Raw genomic sequence first — 17,877 nt, forward strand, 5'->3', positions numbered from 1 at the left:
TCTGCCTTTTCTAAAACCAACTTGAACATCTGGAAGTTCACAGTTCATGTATTGTTGAAGCCTGGCTTGGAGAATTTTGACCATTACTTTGCTAGCTTGTGAGATGAGTACAACTGTGTGGTAGTTTGAGCATTCTTTGGCATTGCCTTTCTTTGGGATTGAAATGAAAACTGACCTTTTCCAGTCCTGTGGCCACTGCTGAGTTTTCCAAATTTGCTGGCATATTGAGTGCAGCACTTTCACAGCATCATCTTTTAGGATTTGCAATAGCCCAACTGGAATTCCATCTCCTCCGCTAGCTTTGTTCATAGTGATGCTTCCTAAGGCCCACTTGACTTCACATTCCAGGATGTCTGGCTCTAGGTGAGTGATCACACCATTGTGGAAATCTGGGTCATGAAGATCTTTTTTGTACAGTTCTTCTGTGTATTCTTGCCACCTATTCTTAATATCTTCTGCTTCTGTTAGGTCCATACCATTTCTGTCCTTTATTATGCCCATCTTTGCATGAAATGTTCCCTTGGTATCTCTAATTTTCTTGAAGAGATCTCTAGTCTTTCCCATTCTATTGTTTTCCTCTATTTCTTTGCACTGATCACTGAGGAAGGCTTTCTTATCTCTCCTTGCTATTCTTTGGAACTCTGCATTCAGATGGGTGTATCTTTCCTTTTCTCCTTTGCTTTTGGCTTCTCTTCATTTCACAGCTGTTTGTAAGGCCTCCTCAGACAGCCATTTTGCTTTTCTGCAGTTGTTTAAAGGCTTGGTAATATTTCAGCGGCTCAGATGGTAAAGAATGCAAGAGACCTGGATTCCATCCCTGGGTCAGGAAGATCCCCTAGAGAAGGGAATGGCAACCCACTCCAGTATTCTTGCCTGGAGAATTCCATGGACAGGGGAGCCTGGCGGGCTACAGTCCATGGGGTTGCAAAGAGCCACACACGACTGAGCGACTTTCACAGGACAGGAATTTAGCTTAACACATGACAGACATTTTACAGTTGTTTAAAGGCTCGATAATATTTCAGCTACATCAAACTTAATCCTTAATTGACATATTTGATTAAACAGTTTGTTCTATCCAGTTATTAGAGTACCTGGCTCAAAAAGATAAGGCCCAAGGAATTTTAATGTCTATTAATGCATAATGGAAAAAAATTATTTAGAGCATGGATTCTTAACAATCACTGGGCTCGTATCCCCAGTGGCATTACAAAGTGCACTGACGCTGGTACCAAGGAGCACTGACCTTATAGTGTAGTGAACACAAGTATCATGGGCCAGTCTCATGCGTTACCTGTTGTATTTGGAGAAGAACATTGGTTGCCTCGTTTCACTGGGAAGTATTTGGACTTTGATAATCTTACCCAATGACTGACGGATTGGGATGAAGCTACAGAGGTCCTGCTCTGCGGACCAACTCCTCACATTTGGAAATCCTGCTTATTGGGAACCGTCATTAACTATCATGAATGGACTATCATGCCTAAATCCTACTTTTTTAAAAAAAAATGAATGCTCGATTTTCTGTATTATAACCAATGATGTAGAAACTGTTTCTACATATCAGTTAGGAACCCCTTTTTCTGGATGCCTAGTACATGTTGATCATTTATATTGGAAGGGGACCACCTATTACTATCCCCCCATGAGAACTCAGGTATTATGGACCCAAACATTATTTCCTACTTTGTCTGTTTCTAATATTAGCTTCCCCTGAGAACCTTTATGTAAGATTTTGCAAGGAACCAAAGTGCTACAAAATTTCATAGATAAATGTAATCATACCTTGATAGAACATTCTGCTGTTATTACTATTGCTGCCAAAAAGTTAATGGATATAGGAATTGATGTACAAAAACATACTTCTCATTCATGGTGGGACTTTTCTGTTTCTTTTTTTTTTTTTTCAGTACCAATAAGTTTTTATTTATTGTATATTCCCAAGGAAAAGAAAGGGAAGGGAAAAGGGTCAGAGTGTGTGTTACAAAATGATAGCAAATGGGAAAGGAAGTACCTGGCACAGCAAAATCAGCCATCAAATAAACACTGCCCAGATGGGGTCGCCAAAGCCCAAGGGGCTGTCTCCTGCAGTTCAGGAATGAGAAGAAGGGATGAGGGAAAGAACTGATGGGTACATGCTTTTCTACCCTCCCTCCCTCCCCATAAATTCAAGATTTCATACAAAGCTTTGGTTTCTAGCAGTAAACATGGAGTTACATTCATCCGTCTGCTATTAAACAATCTTGTGGCTACTTTGACCTAAGTTTCTTGCACCTATATAAAAGTTCCTGAGTGACTTGGATATACATTCATCCTTCCTTTCGTGGTCTCCCAGCCCCACCTTCTACATGGAAGGCCCCCTTCATTGCTCCTCTCTACCCTTGGATTAGAAATTAAAGTTGGTCTTGATCCATCCAAATACAGCAGTCCGTTTAGCATGAATCACATCAAGGAATGGACATGACTCGAGATTGGGAACAAGGGGTGGAGAGATCTTAGCTTCTTCAGGATTTTTGCACAAATCACTTAATCACAGATACCCCACAAATTAAACGTATAGGTATATGGTCTATTTTAGGGGGCACAAACGTGGAAGAGAGGGGATAGGAATCTAGTTTTTAGGACAGATCTTGTTTGAAATAGGAAATAGAGGAAGGGGAACACAAAAGAAAGTGTAGTTCAAGACCCCCCCCCCCCAACTTCAAGAAGAGGGGCCCCCAAGCTTATGTTTCAGATCTTTTTGCCTGGTGCAGAACATTTTGTCAAAGATGCTTTGGCTATTTTTCTCAATATAAAAAGAAGTTTGTAAACAATGAAACCCCAGAAGAACATGGAGAAGACCAACACATTATATTTACACAAACTAGGCCACCTAGCAATCACCAAATCAGCTACTTGTGAAGTCCTACAAAGCCCAGACAAATATAATAACTAGAGGGGGGCAGCAGTTAGGAGAGACAAGGATCAGACACACATCACCCAATGTGTTCTATTGCGGGACTTTTCTTTACTAAATCCCCTACGCTCAAAAAATTATTGCCTACCTGTTTAATCCCTTGTTTCTTGGATGATTTTTGTTTGACTATTTGGAATTGTGGTCTGACTTGCAGGATTAAGAAAACCACTCATGTTATTTTTGCCTTATTCCTATGCTGTTCAGCCTAAACAACCCTGAGGCCCACTGTTAGGGAAATTAAAATGGAGGAAGTCTTGTTAGGGCTTCAGAAGCAGGAGAGCAGGGCTCTGACCTGCTTCTGACCTGCCTGGACACAGCTCAGATTCCTTGTCTGCAAGCACACCAAGTCAGGTGCCACTTTAGATAAGAAAGGAATTCTTGGAATTCCAGAGCTCCTGAGGGTCTGGACACCAACCCCCCCCCCCCCCCCTTCCATCTCCCCTCCCCAGGGTCTAACGAAATCCTGTGACTCACAGGGTGAAACAAACAGCATTGTAAAAGTCATAAAAACCAGAGCTGCGTTTTTGTATGCAAACTGACGATGATATCAGTTTGTGGCCTGGGATTATAAACAGGACCCCACAAAACTGCAATTCGAAGTCTTACCTGTAGGGGGACGTACTGCTCTCGACCACTTCCCAGCTGGGACTCCAGATTGCTGTCAATGATGGAAGTCTGGGTGGATATCAGTCTAATTTGGTAAAGTATACTCTGTTGTTTTCGAGTTGCTAAGTCGTGTCCTACTCTTTCTTGACCGCATGGAGTATGGCCCACCAGGCTCCTCTGTTCATGGAATTTCCCAGGCAAGAATACTGGAGTGGGTTGCTATTTCCTCCTCCAGGGGATCTTCTCAGACCTAGGGACTGAACTCGCATTTTGCTTGGCAGGCAGATTCTTTGCCACTAAGCCACCAGGGAAGACCATATACTCTGCTACTTCTCTCTATCTCTCTCTCTCTCTTTTTTTTTTTTCTATTTCTTTTAAGGACTGTGTATTGAAATTAAGCCAACTAATTGTCTATAAAAAATTGAAATTGTTTGTGTGTGTGTAAAGGTTTCTTTTGTTAACAAATCCTTCAAACCAAAAACGAAAGTAAAACTTCCAACAAAACAACAACCAAAAAAACACACAAAAGATTAAGTTCCTAGAAATAAAGCTAAGAAAATATATGCAGAGCTTAAATGGTAAAATGATAATGCTGTAGCCACGCGTTCCGGAAGGACAGTGCAGATAGTGGAGTGCAGTTTATTACACCTGCGGGTCCAAGGCAGAGTCTCCTCTTAGCCAAGGACCCTGACCAGTTTTTGTGAAAACCTTATATAGCCTAAGTGTAGGTGCACAAACCTACCCCCCAAATTCCCTGACAATCAAAGTTAACCCATTATTCATATGCCTTAAGCCTAAGTAGTTAACAGTGGACAATTATCAATAGGCCTGTGGTCATACCCCAATAAGCATAATAGAATGTATGATTCTATTCTGTTACACAGATAATTAGGATATTCTTTTAGCGAAGGAAGAGAGCGGGGGGGCCTCGTTTTCCAGTTGGTATGTTGCTTCCATAGATACTGGGCAGAGAGCTCAAAGTCCACAGTCCAGCCCAAGATGGAGTCCTGCTGTCAAGATAAAGCCTGTTTGCTCCTTCAATAAAGTCTGAGTTCTAAATAAGTAGACATACCATACAAATATCAACCTCTAAATTAATCTACAGAGTCAAATGTAATTGTAATAAAAATCCCAACAGAGTAAGTGTGTGTGTGTAAACTGACAAGCCAATTCTAAAATTTTTGTGGAAATATAGAGGGACCAGCATAGCCACAAAATTCTTGAAGAACAACAATGTGGAAGAATTTGTTCTTTAATATACTAAGACATATTTTAAAAACACCATACCTAAGACTGTTATTAGCTCAGAAGTAGCCAAACATACCAATGTAGCAGAACAGAGATCCTAAAATATAGGAAAAGGAATTTATCTTTTTAATAAATGGTGCCAGGGCAATTGCATATCTAGATTTTTTAAATGAAATTGTATGCTTACTTTCTAATACATTTAAAAATCAACTATAAATGCATCAATGAATTCTATGTGAAAGTCCAATCTATAAAAAGTTTAGAGTTGAAGGGTTTATAGGACAATATACTCCCTAATTCAGGAAAAGACTGATTAATTCAACTAATTAAAGTTAAGAATTCCTGGACACACAGGTGGCCAAAAAGCACATGAAAAGATGCTGAACATTACTAATTATCAGAGAAATGAAAATCAAAACTATAATGAGGTATCCCCTCACGTAGGTCAGAAAGTGAAAGTGAAAGTTTAGTCACTCAGTCGTTTCTGACTCTTTGTGACCCCATCGACTGTAACCTACCAGGCTCCTCTGTCCATGGGATTTTCCAGGCAAGAGTACTGGAGTGGGTTGCCATTTCCTTCTCCAGAGGATCTTCCTGACTCAGGGATTGAAGCCAGGTCTCCCACACTGTAGGCAGATGCTTTACCATCTGAGCCACCAGGGTTAGAAAGGCCATCATCAAAAAGTCTACAAACAATAAATGCTTTAGAGGCTGTGGAGAAAAGGGAACCCTTCTACTCTGTTGGTGGGAAGGTAAATTGGTTCAGCCACTACAGAGAACAGTATGAAGGTTCATTAAAAAACTAAAACTAGAGTCACCATATGATCCCGCAATCCCACTCCTGGGCATATAGCCAGAGAAAATGATCATTTGAAAAGATACATGCACTCCAATGTTCACTACAGAACTGTTTACAATAGCCAAGACATGGAAGCAACCTAAATGTCTAGCAACAGACGAGTGGGTAATGAAGATGTGGTGCATATATAAAATGGAATACTATTCAGCCATAAAAAAGAATGAAATGATGTCATTTATAGCACCATGGAGGGTGCTACATCATCTTCAATTGAAATTATCACACTACTAATGAGATGGATGAAACTGGAACCCATTATACAGAGTGAAGTAAGCCAGAAAGATAAACACCAATACAGTATACTAACGCATAAATATGGAATTTAGAAAGATGGTAACGATAACCCTATATGCAAGACAGAAAAAGAGACACAGACATACAGAGCAGACTTTCGGACTCTGTGGGAGAAGGCGAGGGTGGGATGTTTCGAGAGAACAGCATCGAAACATGTATATTATCTAGGGTGAAACAGATCACCAGCCCAGGTTGGATGCATGAGACAAGTGCTCGGGCCTGGTGCACTGGGAAGACCCAGAGGGATCGGGTAGAGAGGGAGGTGGGAGGGGGGATCGGGATGGGGAATACATGTAAATCCATGGCTGATTCATGTCAATGTATGACAAAAACCACTACAATATTGTAAAGTAATTAGCCTCCAACTAATAAAAATAAATGGAAAAAATAAAAATAAAAAATAAAAAAAATTTAAAAAAACAGACTGGTAGAGAGTAGTAAGTAGAATTATTCCACTGCCTCAAAGGAGGTAGATCTTAGGAGCCTTTGGTAATTACAACTATAAATCAATATTGATCTTATCTGCCACTCAGTGAATTCATTATGCTTTTCAGTTGAAAGCTGTTATTGGATTTTGAAGTGAAAAGTACAGGTATTGATGATATTTCTAATATTAGTTATTACTCAGTTGCTAAGTCATGTCCAATTCTTTGTGACCCCATGGACTGCAGCACTCCAGGCTTCTCTGTCCTTCATCTCCCAGTTTGCTCAAACTCATGTACATTGAGTTGGTGATGCCATCCAACCATCTCATCCTCTGTTGTCCCCGTCTCCTCCTGCCCTCAATCTTTCCCAGCATCAGGGTCTTTTCCAGTGAGTCAGCTCTTCGCATTAGGTGGCCAAAGTATTGGAGTTTCTGCTTTAGCATCAGTCCTTCCAATGAATATTCAAGGTTGATTTCCTTTAGGATGGACTGGTTTGATCTCCTTGCAGTCCAAGGGTCTCTCATCAGTTTTCTCCAACACCACAGATACATATATATGTACACACACACACACACACACACACATCAGTATTAGTTTTATATATATATCAGTAACTAGCAATATAGTTATAGCCATATCAGACTAACAGTGATTAAGAGTATAGAAAGATTTGGAATTAAAGGCACACATTCTGATTGAACATTATTATTAGTTTTAAGTATAAAATGAAATTACAAGAAAGATCTTTAAAATGAATAGGCAATGTTGGCTTCCCTGGTGATTCAGCTGGTAAAGAATCTGCCTGCAAAGCAGAAGACCTGGGTTTGATCTCTGGGTTGGGAAGATCCCCTGGAGAAGGGAATGCCTACCCACTCCAGTATTCTGGCCTAGAGAATTTCATGGACTGTATAGTCCACAGGGTGGCGAAGAATCCGCACGATTGAGTGACTTCTACTCACTTCACTTCGTATTTATATGTACTTCAAGCATCCCTCTTTTTACTCTAAATTCCATATGTGTTTTCCTGATGTATGGACAATACCCAAGGAGGTGAGTCATTGATCGATTAACTTGACTGTGTGACTTTGGCAATTGTGTGAGCAGTTGTGTGACTTTGGCAGCTGCCTCTGTTGGCCATACTTTCTGAGGATTCCTCAGAGCCAAGAGCATCTGCCAAGAGGAGTCAAACGCTGCTGATGACCAGGAATTGGATTTGTTACAGATGGAAGTGCTCCAGCCTCTGAATTTGCCAACTCCATTGTTAGAGAAATGTGATAAATGGTTGTGTGCCTCTGCCCTTGTAAGCTAACAAAGATCCAAGCAGCTTAAAATGATAGGCTCCACTGGCTAAGTCTTGGGCAGTGGGCATCCATCTACAACTGAACCCTAGAAATAAAAAGTATATGTAAAGAGACATTTTCCAGGTGTTTTTCTTCTAGGGCAGAAATAATAGCCTTTGCATTTGGTTGTCCTGGACACAGTCTCTGGAACTGGCAAGGGGAAACGCTGCAATTGTGTTCCAGGGCATGGAGTGAGAATTCCAGGAATACTGAGCCATTAAAATGAATGTGCTTCAAAAATCCACTTGAAGCTTTTTGATAATGATTGTTGTATTATTGAAGTTTGAGGACTTCTTTCTTCCTTCCTTCCTCTCTACTTTAATTTGGTAGTGGGTTATTTAAGAGAGCAAACTCTAAACTCTCAACTATTAAAAAAGCATAAAATTTTTTAGCCGGAGCTTAAAAATGCTTAGGGAAAGAAACTACATGAGTAGTATGTATAATTTTTTTATAACAACAACAAAAAAAGAATCACTTATAATCCCAGTTAAGTGTGGTTATAACCTTCCATTTTTCTCTTTACTTATTTTTCTGCTATATTTTCCCTATATAAAGGCATATTTACAATAGTCTGCGTGCATATGTACATGCGTACATGTATAATGTGTATATGTGCGTGCACACATCAAGGTCACCAAAGATCTCTATATCACTAAATCCAGCAATCTCTTCTCAGTTGTCATTGCACATGACCTGTCAATGGTATTTGACACAAGTGACCGCTCTCTTCCTTGAAATACTTTGTTCACTTGGATCCTAAGATCCCATATTCTCCAAATTTTCCCTTCTGTACCATTGGTCTTTCTTTCTTCTTCTGTTTTGTGTTTCTTCCTTCCAAAACTCAGCCCTGGGACTTAGCTTGGATCCAACTCTCTTGGGAATCTTTTCCAGTTCCATGGCTCTAAATACCATCTACCTGCTGAGAACTCCCAAATGTACATCCCCCAGAGTAATTCTCATTTGAACTCCAGGCTCATATATCTCTACACCATTACACTTGGAAGTCTAACAGGCATCTCAAAGGTGTTCAAATAGAACTCTGAATCCTAGCAAACCATTTCCCACCACCGAAAAAAAAATCTCTTGCCAACTTTTTAAGTTGTAACTCCAAACTGCCAGTTACCTGAGCTGAAACTTCGATGCTATCCTTGATTCTTCTTTTTTCTTTCACATCCCACACCCAATCCATCAGCTAGCCCCCAAAGTGTATCCAGGATCTGACCACTTCTAACTAATCCACTACCACACTGGTCCAAACCACCATGAACTTTCCCTGAGAGAGCCTCCGGCTTTTGCATTTGTCTTCCCCAAGACTTGAATGATTCTTCTAAACTTAAATTCGGATCATACCACTTTTCTTCTCAAAACACTCCAGGGGGAAAGAAAAAAAAAATACTCCAGGGGCTTCCCACATCACCCTGACCAAATGCCACAGTCCTTGAAATGTCTTATTAACATTTTCGATGTCTTACTTTTTAAATGTAAGAATATGTGGGAGGCAGCACAGTGCTTGGGGTCAGATCGCCTGTGTTCAAAGCCTGGCTCTGGTTATTAGCTGTATGATGCTGGGCTTCTCTGGTGGCTCAGGGGTAAAGAACCTGCCTGCAATGTAGGAGCTACAGGTTCAGTCCCTGAGTCAGGAAGATCACCTGCTGAAGCAAATGGCAACCTACTCCAGTATTCTTGCCTGGAAAATCCCGTGGACAGCCCATGGGGATGCAAAATAGTTGGACAGGACTTAGGGACTAAACAACAAAAACATGACGTTGGGCAAGTTACTTAGCCTCTCATCTCAGTGGCTAAATTTCCTCACTGTAAAATGAGATTACTATAATATTAATCTCATAGAACTGTGGTGAAGATTAATGAATTAATATTTATAACATGCTTACAATAGTGCTGGCATGTAGTAAACATTATAAATGTTTTTAAAATGACAAAATTGGCATTTTTGTGCTATTAGCAGAAGATTTTTATCATAAATTCTGCACATAAAAAATGTCTCCAGTAAGAATTTATAGATACCCCAAACATCTCTCAAAAAATAAGGATGAAATGCGTTTGATGAAACAAATTTAAAATGAACTATAGGGTCAGAAAGAGTCGAACATGACTGAAGGGACTTAGCATGAATGCATGCATCCTTGTTTTATTCTTCTTGTTTATTCTGAGTTCAGAGTTAGAATTTATTACACACCATGACTTATGTTTTTAAACATTTTGGTGCTTTTTTAAGCATCCTGATGCTAAATTGCTTATTCATTCACCTACTTCCTAACCAGCAATGCTTTAATTCCTAAAATAGGTGTTTGGGGTTTTTTTTTTTTTGTTTATTTTATAGATTGGTTTACAAGATACACTTTATTTTTTTTTGCTCTACTTATGCCTTTTATTAATGCATTGAAGTGAAACAATTCAATCTACACTGATAAACAAAAGCTTAAGGTGCATTCCTACATATACCTATTAAATATTATGGGTACAACAGGGAGAGTAAGTCACGTGGAATTTCCATAGAGAGTCATATAATTAATTGATTTTGTAGAGGAAAAACACTACAGACTCAATATTGAACAAGGCTTTTATCAATTTAAATCTGTCTGTGGAGGGAGGGGGAAAGAGTCCCTAGCCAGAGCCTGATAGCTCTGTTCTCTGATAGCTATGAGCCTCATAGCTCAGTTCTTACATCCATTTTACACTTTTAATACTTCATTATAACTGAAGAATAAAGAACACTCACAAACCACCCCCCCTCCGCACAACACACACACACAGCAACACAACATTTATTCATACTCTTCTGGAATTGCATTATGATCCACAGAGGACAGAAGGCCTTGGACTCACAAGAAAACTTCTACAGATTATTTCAAGTGGGAAGACCTCTTTGAAAATAGGTCAGATACATATTTGAATAGAAGGTAAGTCACAGTATTTGTCCATAAAAACAAAAGGGAGTTAGGATTTGTGAAAAAAAAAATGTGAATCAGTCATAAAATTTATTCAAGGGTGTATAAATGAGAGATTTTTTTTTTTAACTTTTTCTTTTGTATTGACATATAGCGAATTAACAATGCTGTGAATAGTTTCAGGTGAACAATGAAGGGACTTAGCCGTACATAAACATGTATCCATCCTCCCTCAAGCTCCCCTCCTGTGCAGCCTGCCACATGACATTGAGCAGAGTAAGATCTCTTTTTTTGACAGCTGAGTTTAACTTTTAGAATATATGGTGTGATGTTTTGTTAATTCTGGAAAAGTCTTGTGGTTCTAAACGAAATTGTGGTGTAAACTGGTCCTATTGCTGGAACTCTTAAAGGCCTCTGCATGTTGAGGTGGACTACACATGAACTTCCGGGCAAAAATTAACTTCACATATTTGCCAATAGCAAAATCGCTCAGACTCAACAACTATGCAGCTATGGAGAATTCCTTTGAGGATGTGAGGGGGAAAACAGTACCATTGAGCCTATACATTAGAAACACAAATTGATAACGAAACCTTGCTTAAATCAATATTATTGTGAAATTTATCATGTCGTGGTATTTACATGTATAAAAGATGAACAAATGAACAATGCCCTTCTAGAATATCATTGTAATTCCTGTTGAATAACACTTTTCCTCACTTCTTTTTAATTTTAAAAGAAAATTGGCCTTAAAACACCATCCAGACAAGAATCCAGATGATCCAGGGGCTGCTGAAAAGTTTAAGGAAATCAACAACGCCCACACAATTCTTACTGACACGTCAAAAAGAAACATTTATGACAAGTACGGATCACTGGGACTCTATGTGGCCGAGCAATTTGGAGATGAAAATGTTAATACCTACTTCATGCTGTCAAGCTGGTGGGCAAAGGTGAACTGGATTTTTTGTTTCCCTTGAAAAAAATTTCCTGAAAGGTCATGATATTATTCACTCTTTTAGACTCCATCCTAAAGAAAGCCTAACCTTAGTATATTACTAAACTCTTATTAATAAAAGAGCTATCACTTTGACTGAAAGCTGTTATGGTATTTAAGGATCATTTTTGCTTTAGCTTACCAAGTGATTATAAAATACAGCAGGACTTAAAATACTTCTAGACATTAATTATGTTTGAATTTGATGCTTCAGGTTAATTCTGACTGCCCTCCCTACTCCCATAATGACTAATTAAAACTGACTCATTGCTAAAAACCAAAAATAATTCATTAGTGTGACAACTGTTTAAAAATTATTATGGGACAAATTTAGCTATGTACTTTCCTGTCTATAGCACAGGCTACATCAGGGAACACAATGCTAGGGAGAATGCATGGAAATCATGTCATAGGTTCACGTGAAGCCTGATGTGGGGCAGTGGAGAAGGAAATGAGGGGGAAAGGTGAGAGTTAAGTAGTGGAGGACACTGAGTTGGAGAGAGAGAGAGGAAGAGAGAGGGAGAAAAAGGATATCTAGTCAAGAGAAAGGCAGCATTGTTAGGACTTACTGCAATCAGAATTGACTTTTGACAGTAGTGTGATTTCCTAGGAATTCCTCAGATAGGCATGTTTGATGATAGTTTCATATTTGTTTATGAGTATTCAAGGCTTCCCAAGTGGCGCTAGTGGTAAAGAATCTGCCTGCCAGCGCAGGAGCCAGAGGAGACCCGGGTTTGACCCCTGGGTCTGATCCCTGGACCAGGAAAATCCTCTGGAATAGGAAGTGGCAACCCAATACCCCAGTATTTTTGCCTGGAGAATTCCATGGACAGAGGAGCCTGGTGGGCTACAGTCCTTGGGGCCACAAAGAGTCAGACACAACTGAGCACACACACACATACAAATATTCATATCCTTATCTTATGATTATAGTATTTTTACATTTGAATCATACATATAGTCCATTGGCAGCTTTTTTTGGACAGTTCGTGTACATATAGTAAGTTAACGGTTCATATATCTCGTGAAATCACATGAGCTCTCATGTAACATGAAATCACATGTTACAACTCAATCCACATGAGTTGTAACAAATCATTTAAGAAGCTGCAGATCTCCAGAGTCAGGAGTCATGCTCAGTAGTACTCTGATTGCCACCTTCTTCCACAAAAATAAATCTTGCTAAATTGAGTGGTTGTACATATGCAGGATGATAGAGGATACCCCTGGTGGCTCAGACAGTCAAGAATTTGCCTGCAATGCAAGATACCTGGGTTTGATCTCTGGGTCAGGAAGATCCCCTGGAGAAGGGCATGGCAACCCACTCCAGTGTTCTTGCCTGGAGAATCCCATGGATAGAGGGGCCTGACAGGCTACAGTCCATGGGATCGCAAAGAGTCAGACATGACTGAATGACTAACACTTTCACTGTCATGGGGAGAGCAAGTCTGCAGCCTAAAGCCTCCTTTGCCTTCTGCAATCCTCAGAATTCCTCAGAATTCCACTGAAACCCCCTTTCTTTACTATTGAGGACTTGGGAGGGAGACAAATTTCTGCCAAGAGGACGTGGAACTTGGAATGAGAATGTAAATATTATCAATGTCATTTATGATGATAGATTGAATGTTTATGTAAAATACAGGTTTTTGTGGGCTTACCTGGGAACCTAACATCCAGATATGACATAATGTCCATGGGAAGATATGTCCAGAGTTATAGATAATTAAACACTAGTACCCAATTGCATATTGGAGCCTACCTGCATAAAAAGGAGAATTGATTCCCTTGTCCAGAAGTTGACAAAATTGATCAAAATTCATAGAGCTAAGCAGAAGCTGTTAAGTAGTGTAAGGATACATGTGCTAAGTTGCTTCAGTCTTGTCCAACCTTTTGCAACCGCCAGGCCCCTCTGTCCATGGGATTCTCCAGGCAAGAATACTGGAATGGGTTACCATTTCCTTCTCCGGGGAATCTCCCCAACCCCGGGACTGAACCCCCATCGCTTATGTCTCCTGCCTTGGCAGGCAGGTTCTTTACTACTAGCACCACGTGGGAAGACCAGTGTAAGAGATATACATAAAATAATTCCTGATGTGGTTCTTTAAAAATAAGGCTACAAAAAAATCTACCTTCCCTTCTGCTTGTGCCAAAGCCTCATTGCACAGTATCCATCAGAGTGCCCCAGCACATGATGATCATGTTTTAAGTACGCACTACATGTATAAATCAGTGTACCGATTTGAAAATGTGTATTTGAAAAACAATGAACACCTACTTGTATCTTATACTACACTAAGCTCTGTGAGGATAAGGCAAGGTTATTTCTGAAATAGGCAAGCAATCCAGCTGGAATAACTAAAGAATAAAACATGTATTAAAGGAAATTTTCAGAGAGGAGAAAAAACTTGGGAATGGAATAGGAAAAGCAAAAAAGGACAAGAGTAGGTAAAGAAGGGGGTAGCATGTTGGGGAAACAGCTCCAAAACACTGCACAGGAGGGGTCTTAGAGGCTGTTGGTGAGGAGGAAGCTTTTTTGTACTTTTCAGACTAATTTAAGAAATTTACAACTCTATGAAAATGCAGAGAATTCACAGCAAAAAAACTGTAGGTGTGAGGGTGTATGAAATCACTTCCAATTTCAAATACCATATTTTCAATAAAATCGTAAACTTATTTTGCTCAGTTAACAAAGGTGGCCTTGTTTTCACTGCAGATTAGATTAGGAGAGTGTAATCTTTTAATCTTTAGCTATGGTGAGTTTAGTGAGGAAACTTTTTATATGCTTGTGGGGAAATCCTGGTGTTGTGCACTAGGAGGAAAAAAATCATTTGTTTATCTACTAATCAATAATCAATCAATACATTCATTCATTCAGTAGGTATTTCTTGTCTACCACATGCCAAATACTAAACATGGAGGTAGAGAAGGGATTGAAAGATGACTAATATATAGTTCTAGCCTTCAAGAGGCTCATGGTCTGAGACAGAATTATAAACTGATCACTGTCTTAAACTTTTCAGAATAACTGAAAAGTTTTGTCTTGTCAACAAAACAAGACTATGGTGGACATTTGTATGGAGTGTGGTTGGGGCACAAAGGAGGGAGTAACTGTTCTGGTGCATAAGTGCTAAGTCACTTCGGTCATGTCTGACTCTTTGCGACCCCATGGATGTAGCCCACCAGGCTCCTCTGTCCATGGGATTCTCCAGGCAAGAGTACTGGACTGGTTTGCCATGCCCTTCTCCAGGGGCAATTGTTCTGGGGGAGGTGAGCTTTCCGGAAAGATGTTGGAGAGGATTGCTGAGATAAACTTACACACAGAGTGGCTATCTGTTAGATGACTAGGGGGTGGGGCAGGGGATGTCCAGGCAGATGAGTCCACAGGGAGAGCAGAGCTACGGCAAATCCGGCAGGAAGGGGAGCCATGCTGGTGCAGGGGAGGCACTGGGGGAGGCCAGATGACCACTAATAAGGAGCTCCAGCCTCTTCTAAAAGGCAAGTAGAGTTGCTGCATGGGTTCACAAGAACACGCATGTCAGAAAATTCCAGCAGCAATGTGCAGACTGGGTTAGAGGCAAGAGTGGCCACAGGTAGGTCAGTTTTGAGGCTACTGAAGTGTCCAGAGCAGAGATAAGGGAAAGTGAAAGTCACTCAGTTGTTTCCGACTTTTTGCAACCCCATTGGCGATACAGTCCATGGAATTCTCCAGGCCAGAATACTGGAGTGGGTAGCCTTTCAGGATAAGGGGCTCTGTTCTAAAGCCCTACCACTCAGGATACAGATGATGGGGGTGGAGGGGGGTGGTGCGGGACAAAGGTCCCGGAGAGACTGCAAGACTTGGTGACTGAGAGAATAACGTGGCGGCAGGGCTGGCTATCCATGGCTCTTCTTTGGTGAGAGTGGTTCGTGCCCGTGGTCAGCTCATCTGACCTGTACAGGGTATGTTTTCTGGTTTGTTTTGTTTGCTCTGCTCTTAATAATGATCACTGTGACTTAAGAATAAAGAAGAAAATGTCATACCTCATGACTTTGACTGCAAGTCACTTGTTCCTGGCTCGTTAGGCAAAACTTTATGAGAAATTTGTTTCCAAGGAAACAGAAAAGATAGTCCTCCACGGAATAAGGAATGAGGGTGAATATGCAGTTTGTGAGATGAGAACTGTGATGCCTCCAGGTCTCTGGAGGTACACGGGCAAAACACTTGATTTCTGGGATCTCTTACACCCCTGTACCCCTCACCCCTGTTTTGCTTTGCCTCTCTTTCCTCTAGACTCTGTTTGTCATCATTGGCCTCTTGACCGGCTGCTATTTTTGCTGCTGTCTGTGCTGCTGTTGCAACTGCTGCTGTGGACGCTGCTGGACTAAGTCATCGATGCCAGAAGAGGACTTCTACGTGTCTCCAGAGGATCTTGAGGAGCAGATCAAGACAGACATGGCAAAAGGTGGAGTGAGACGAGAATAGAGTAGTGGGTGTCCCTTCACGTGCCTGGCCAAGCACCAGGTCCCATGGTGATGGTCATTGACAAAGTGAGAGAGATGCAACGAACAAACTGGGGGAAGAATCCCACAGACTTTTTCCTTTGGTACCTGTTTTGAGGAAGATAAGAGGAATTTATCTTTACCAGTCACAGAAAAAAAGCACAAACTGACACTGAAAGAAGTCATGAGATATGCTGATCACAAAGCAAAGGTTCATAGTTTCATTATGAGAGAGTGAACCATGGATCCAGGGAGGCTGGGTGGGAATCCCAGGGGTAGGACAGCCAAGGCAGATATTTATCCCAGGAAAAGCACTTCAGTCTGTTAGTTTAGGTTCATGCTGTGCTCAGTCATGTCTGGCTTGGACTATAGGCCACCAGGCTCCTCTTTCCATGGGATTCTCCAAGCAGGAATACTGGAGTGGGTTGCCATGCCCTCCTTCAAGGTATCTTCCTGACCCAGGGGTCAAACCCATATCTCCTGTGTCACAGGCAGATTCTTTACCATTGAGCCATCAGGGAAGCCCTGTTATGTTAGGATCTCTATTCAAATAGAAGGGAATGGACATCAAGAGAAGTCAGCAACCCTTGACTTTTCTTCTTTTTGATTACTTTAAAAATGCATTTGGGTAAAACTGGTGGAGGGTAGCCTTCCCTGGAAATTCGGGTTCTTTCATATCCACACATTCAGAGCTAGCTTCGAACCAGCATCAAGCATGTCATCCTACAAATGGGACTGTTTGCTAGACCACCTCTGTGTGTTTATCAGTGTGTACGCATGGCCATGGTATATTCCTTGATTCTTCAAGTTCACTCATTGAACAAAAAAATGTAAAGAAAGGTAAAATCTCTTAGAATTCACAACATTAGGAATACTCCATACTCTCTGGGAAATGCCTTTGTTTAAACAAACTGGAGTCAAACCTGTCATTGTCCTCTCTGTCTTGCAGTCATATGCCGCTGTCATTTTCTCCTGCAGAATGGATCATTATTCTAGATAACAGGCTTTATCACTAAGTCACAGAGCAGCCTGGAAATAAAAGAATTACTTGATAATTAGGCAGTGATCCCTGGAGGAGGGCATGGCAACCCACTCCAGTATTCTTGCCTGGAGAATTCCATGGTCAGAAGAGCCTGGCGGGCTGCAGTCCGTGGGGTTGCAAAGAATCAGACATGACTGAAACAACTGAGCAAGCACTCAGACAGAGATGCAGGACGCACTTCCGTGGACTGATTCTTTTGATGACAGTAAAGCACAAATTCCATGACATGAGACAGAGCAGAGACTGTTTTAAACGTTCTGAGGTACTTTTAATTTCCTATCAAATGTGATGCTAAGTAATATCCAATTATTACCCACCCTGACTCCAACTTAAAGGAGTCATGTGAACCTGGCTTGGTCTCAGACCATTTCAGGGTTGGGATATCAGAAGGGAAGTCTATGCCAGCTGTGACTCCTTCCTATAGGGACCAGTGGGTAGCCAGTGTGGCAGATGGGGTTTGCTCCTACCATTTTTTATTACTGCCCCTGTGGCCAAATTGTAGGCCCATGGTGAAATACAACTTTCTTTTGCTTAATTTGGGATACAAAAGGACACATATTTAATGGGGCCTACATACCAAAAAAGAGTAAGCAAGCTATATTACTCACGAATAGGTTAAACAGAAATATATATGTGTAAACTCTTCTTCAGGAAAGAGCCAGGAACTTTGGTGTGACTTGCTTAAGAATGATGAGCCCAGTGGACTTCCTTGCTGGTCCAGT

General features: G+C 40.8%; 1 protein-coding gene across 3 annotated transcripts in view; it reads left to right on the forward strand.

Moving 5' to 3' along the window:
- The window catches only part of DNAJC5B (DnaJ heat shock protein family (Hsp40) member C5 beta), a 94,128-nt gene that overhangs the window by 66,496 nt on the left and 9,755 nt on the right, over nucleotides 1-17,877 (forward strand). For all 3 annotated transcript variants that reach the window (XM_043880080.1, XM_043880079.1, XM_043880078.1), the window contains 2 exons: nucleotides 11,377-11,590; nucleotides 15,905-16,076. In XM_043880080.1, the coding sequence (XP_043736015.1) occupies nucleotides 11,377-11,590; nucleotides 15,905-16,076 (386 nt within the window). The remainder of the gene's footprint in view (nucleotides 1-11,376; nucleotides 11,591-15,904; nucleotides 16,077-17,877) is intronic.

The sequence above is a fragment of the Cervus elaphus genome, chromosome 21 (assembly GCF_910594005.1).
Source record: "Cervus elaphus chromosome 21, mCerEla1.1, whole genome shotgun sequence".
NCBI lineage: Eukaryota > Metazoa > Chordata > Mammalia > Artiodactyla > Cervidae > Cervus > Cervus elaphus.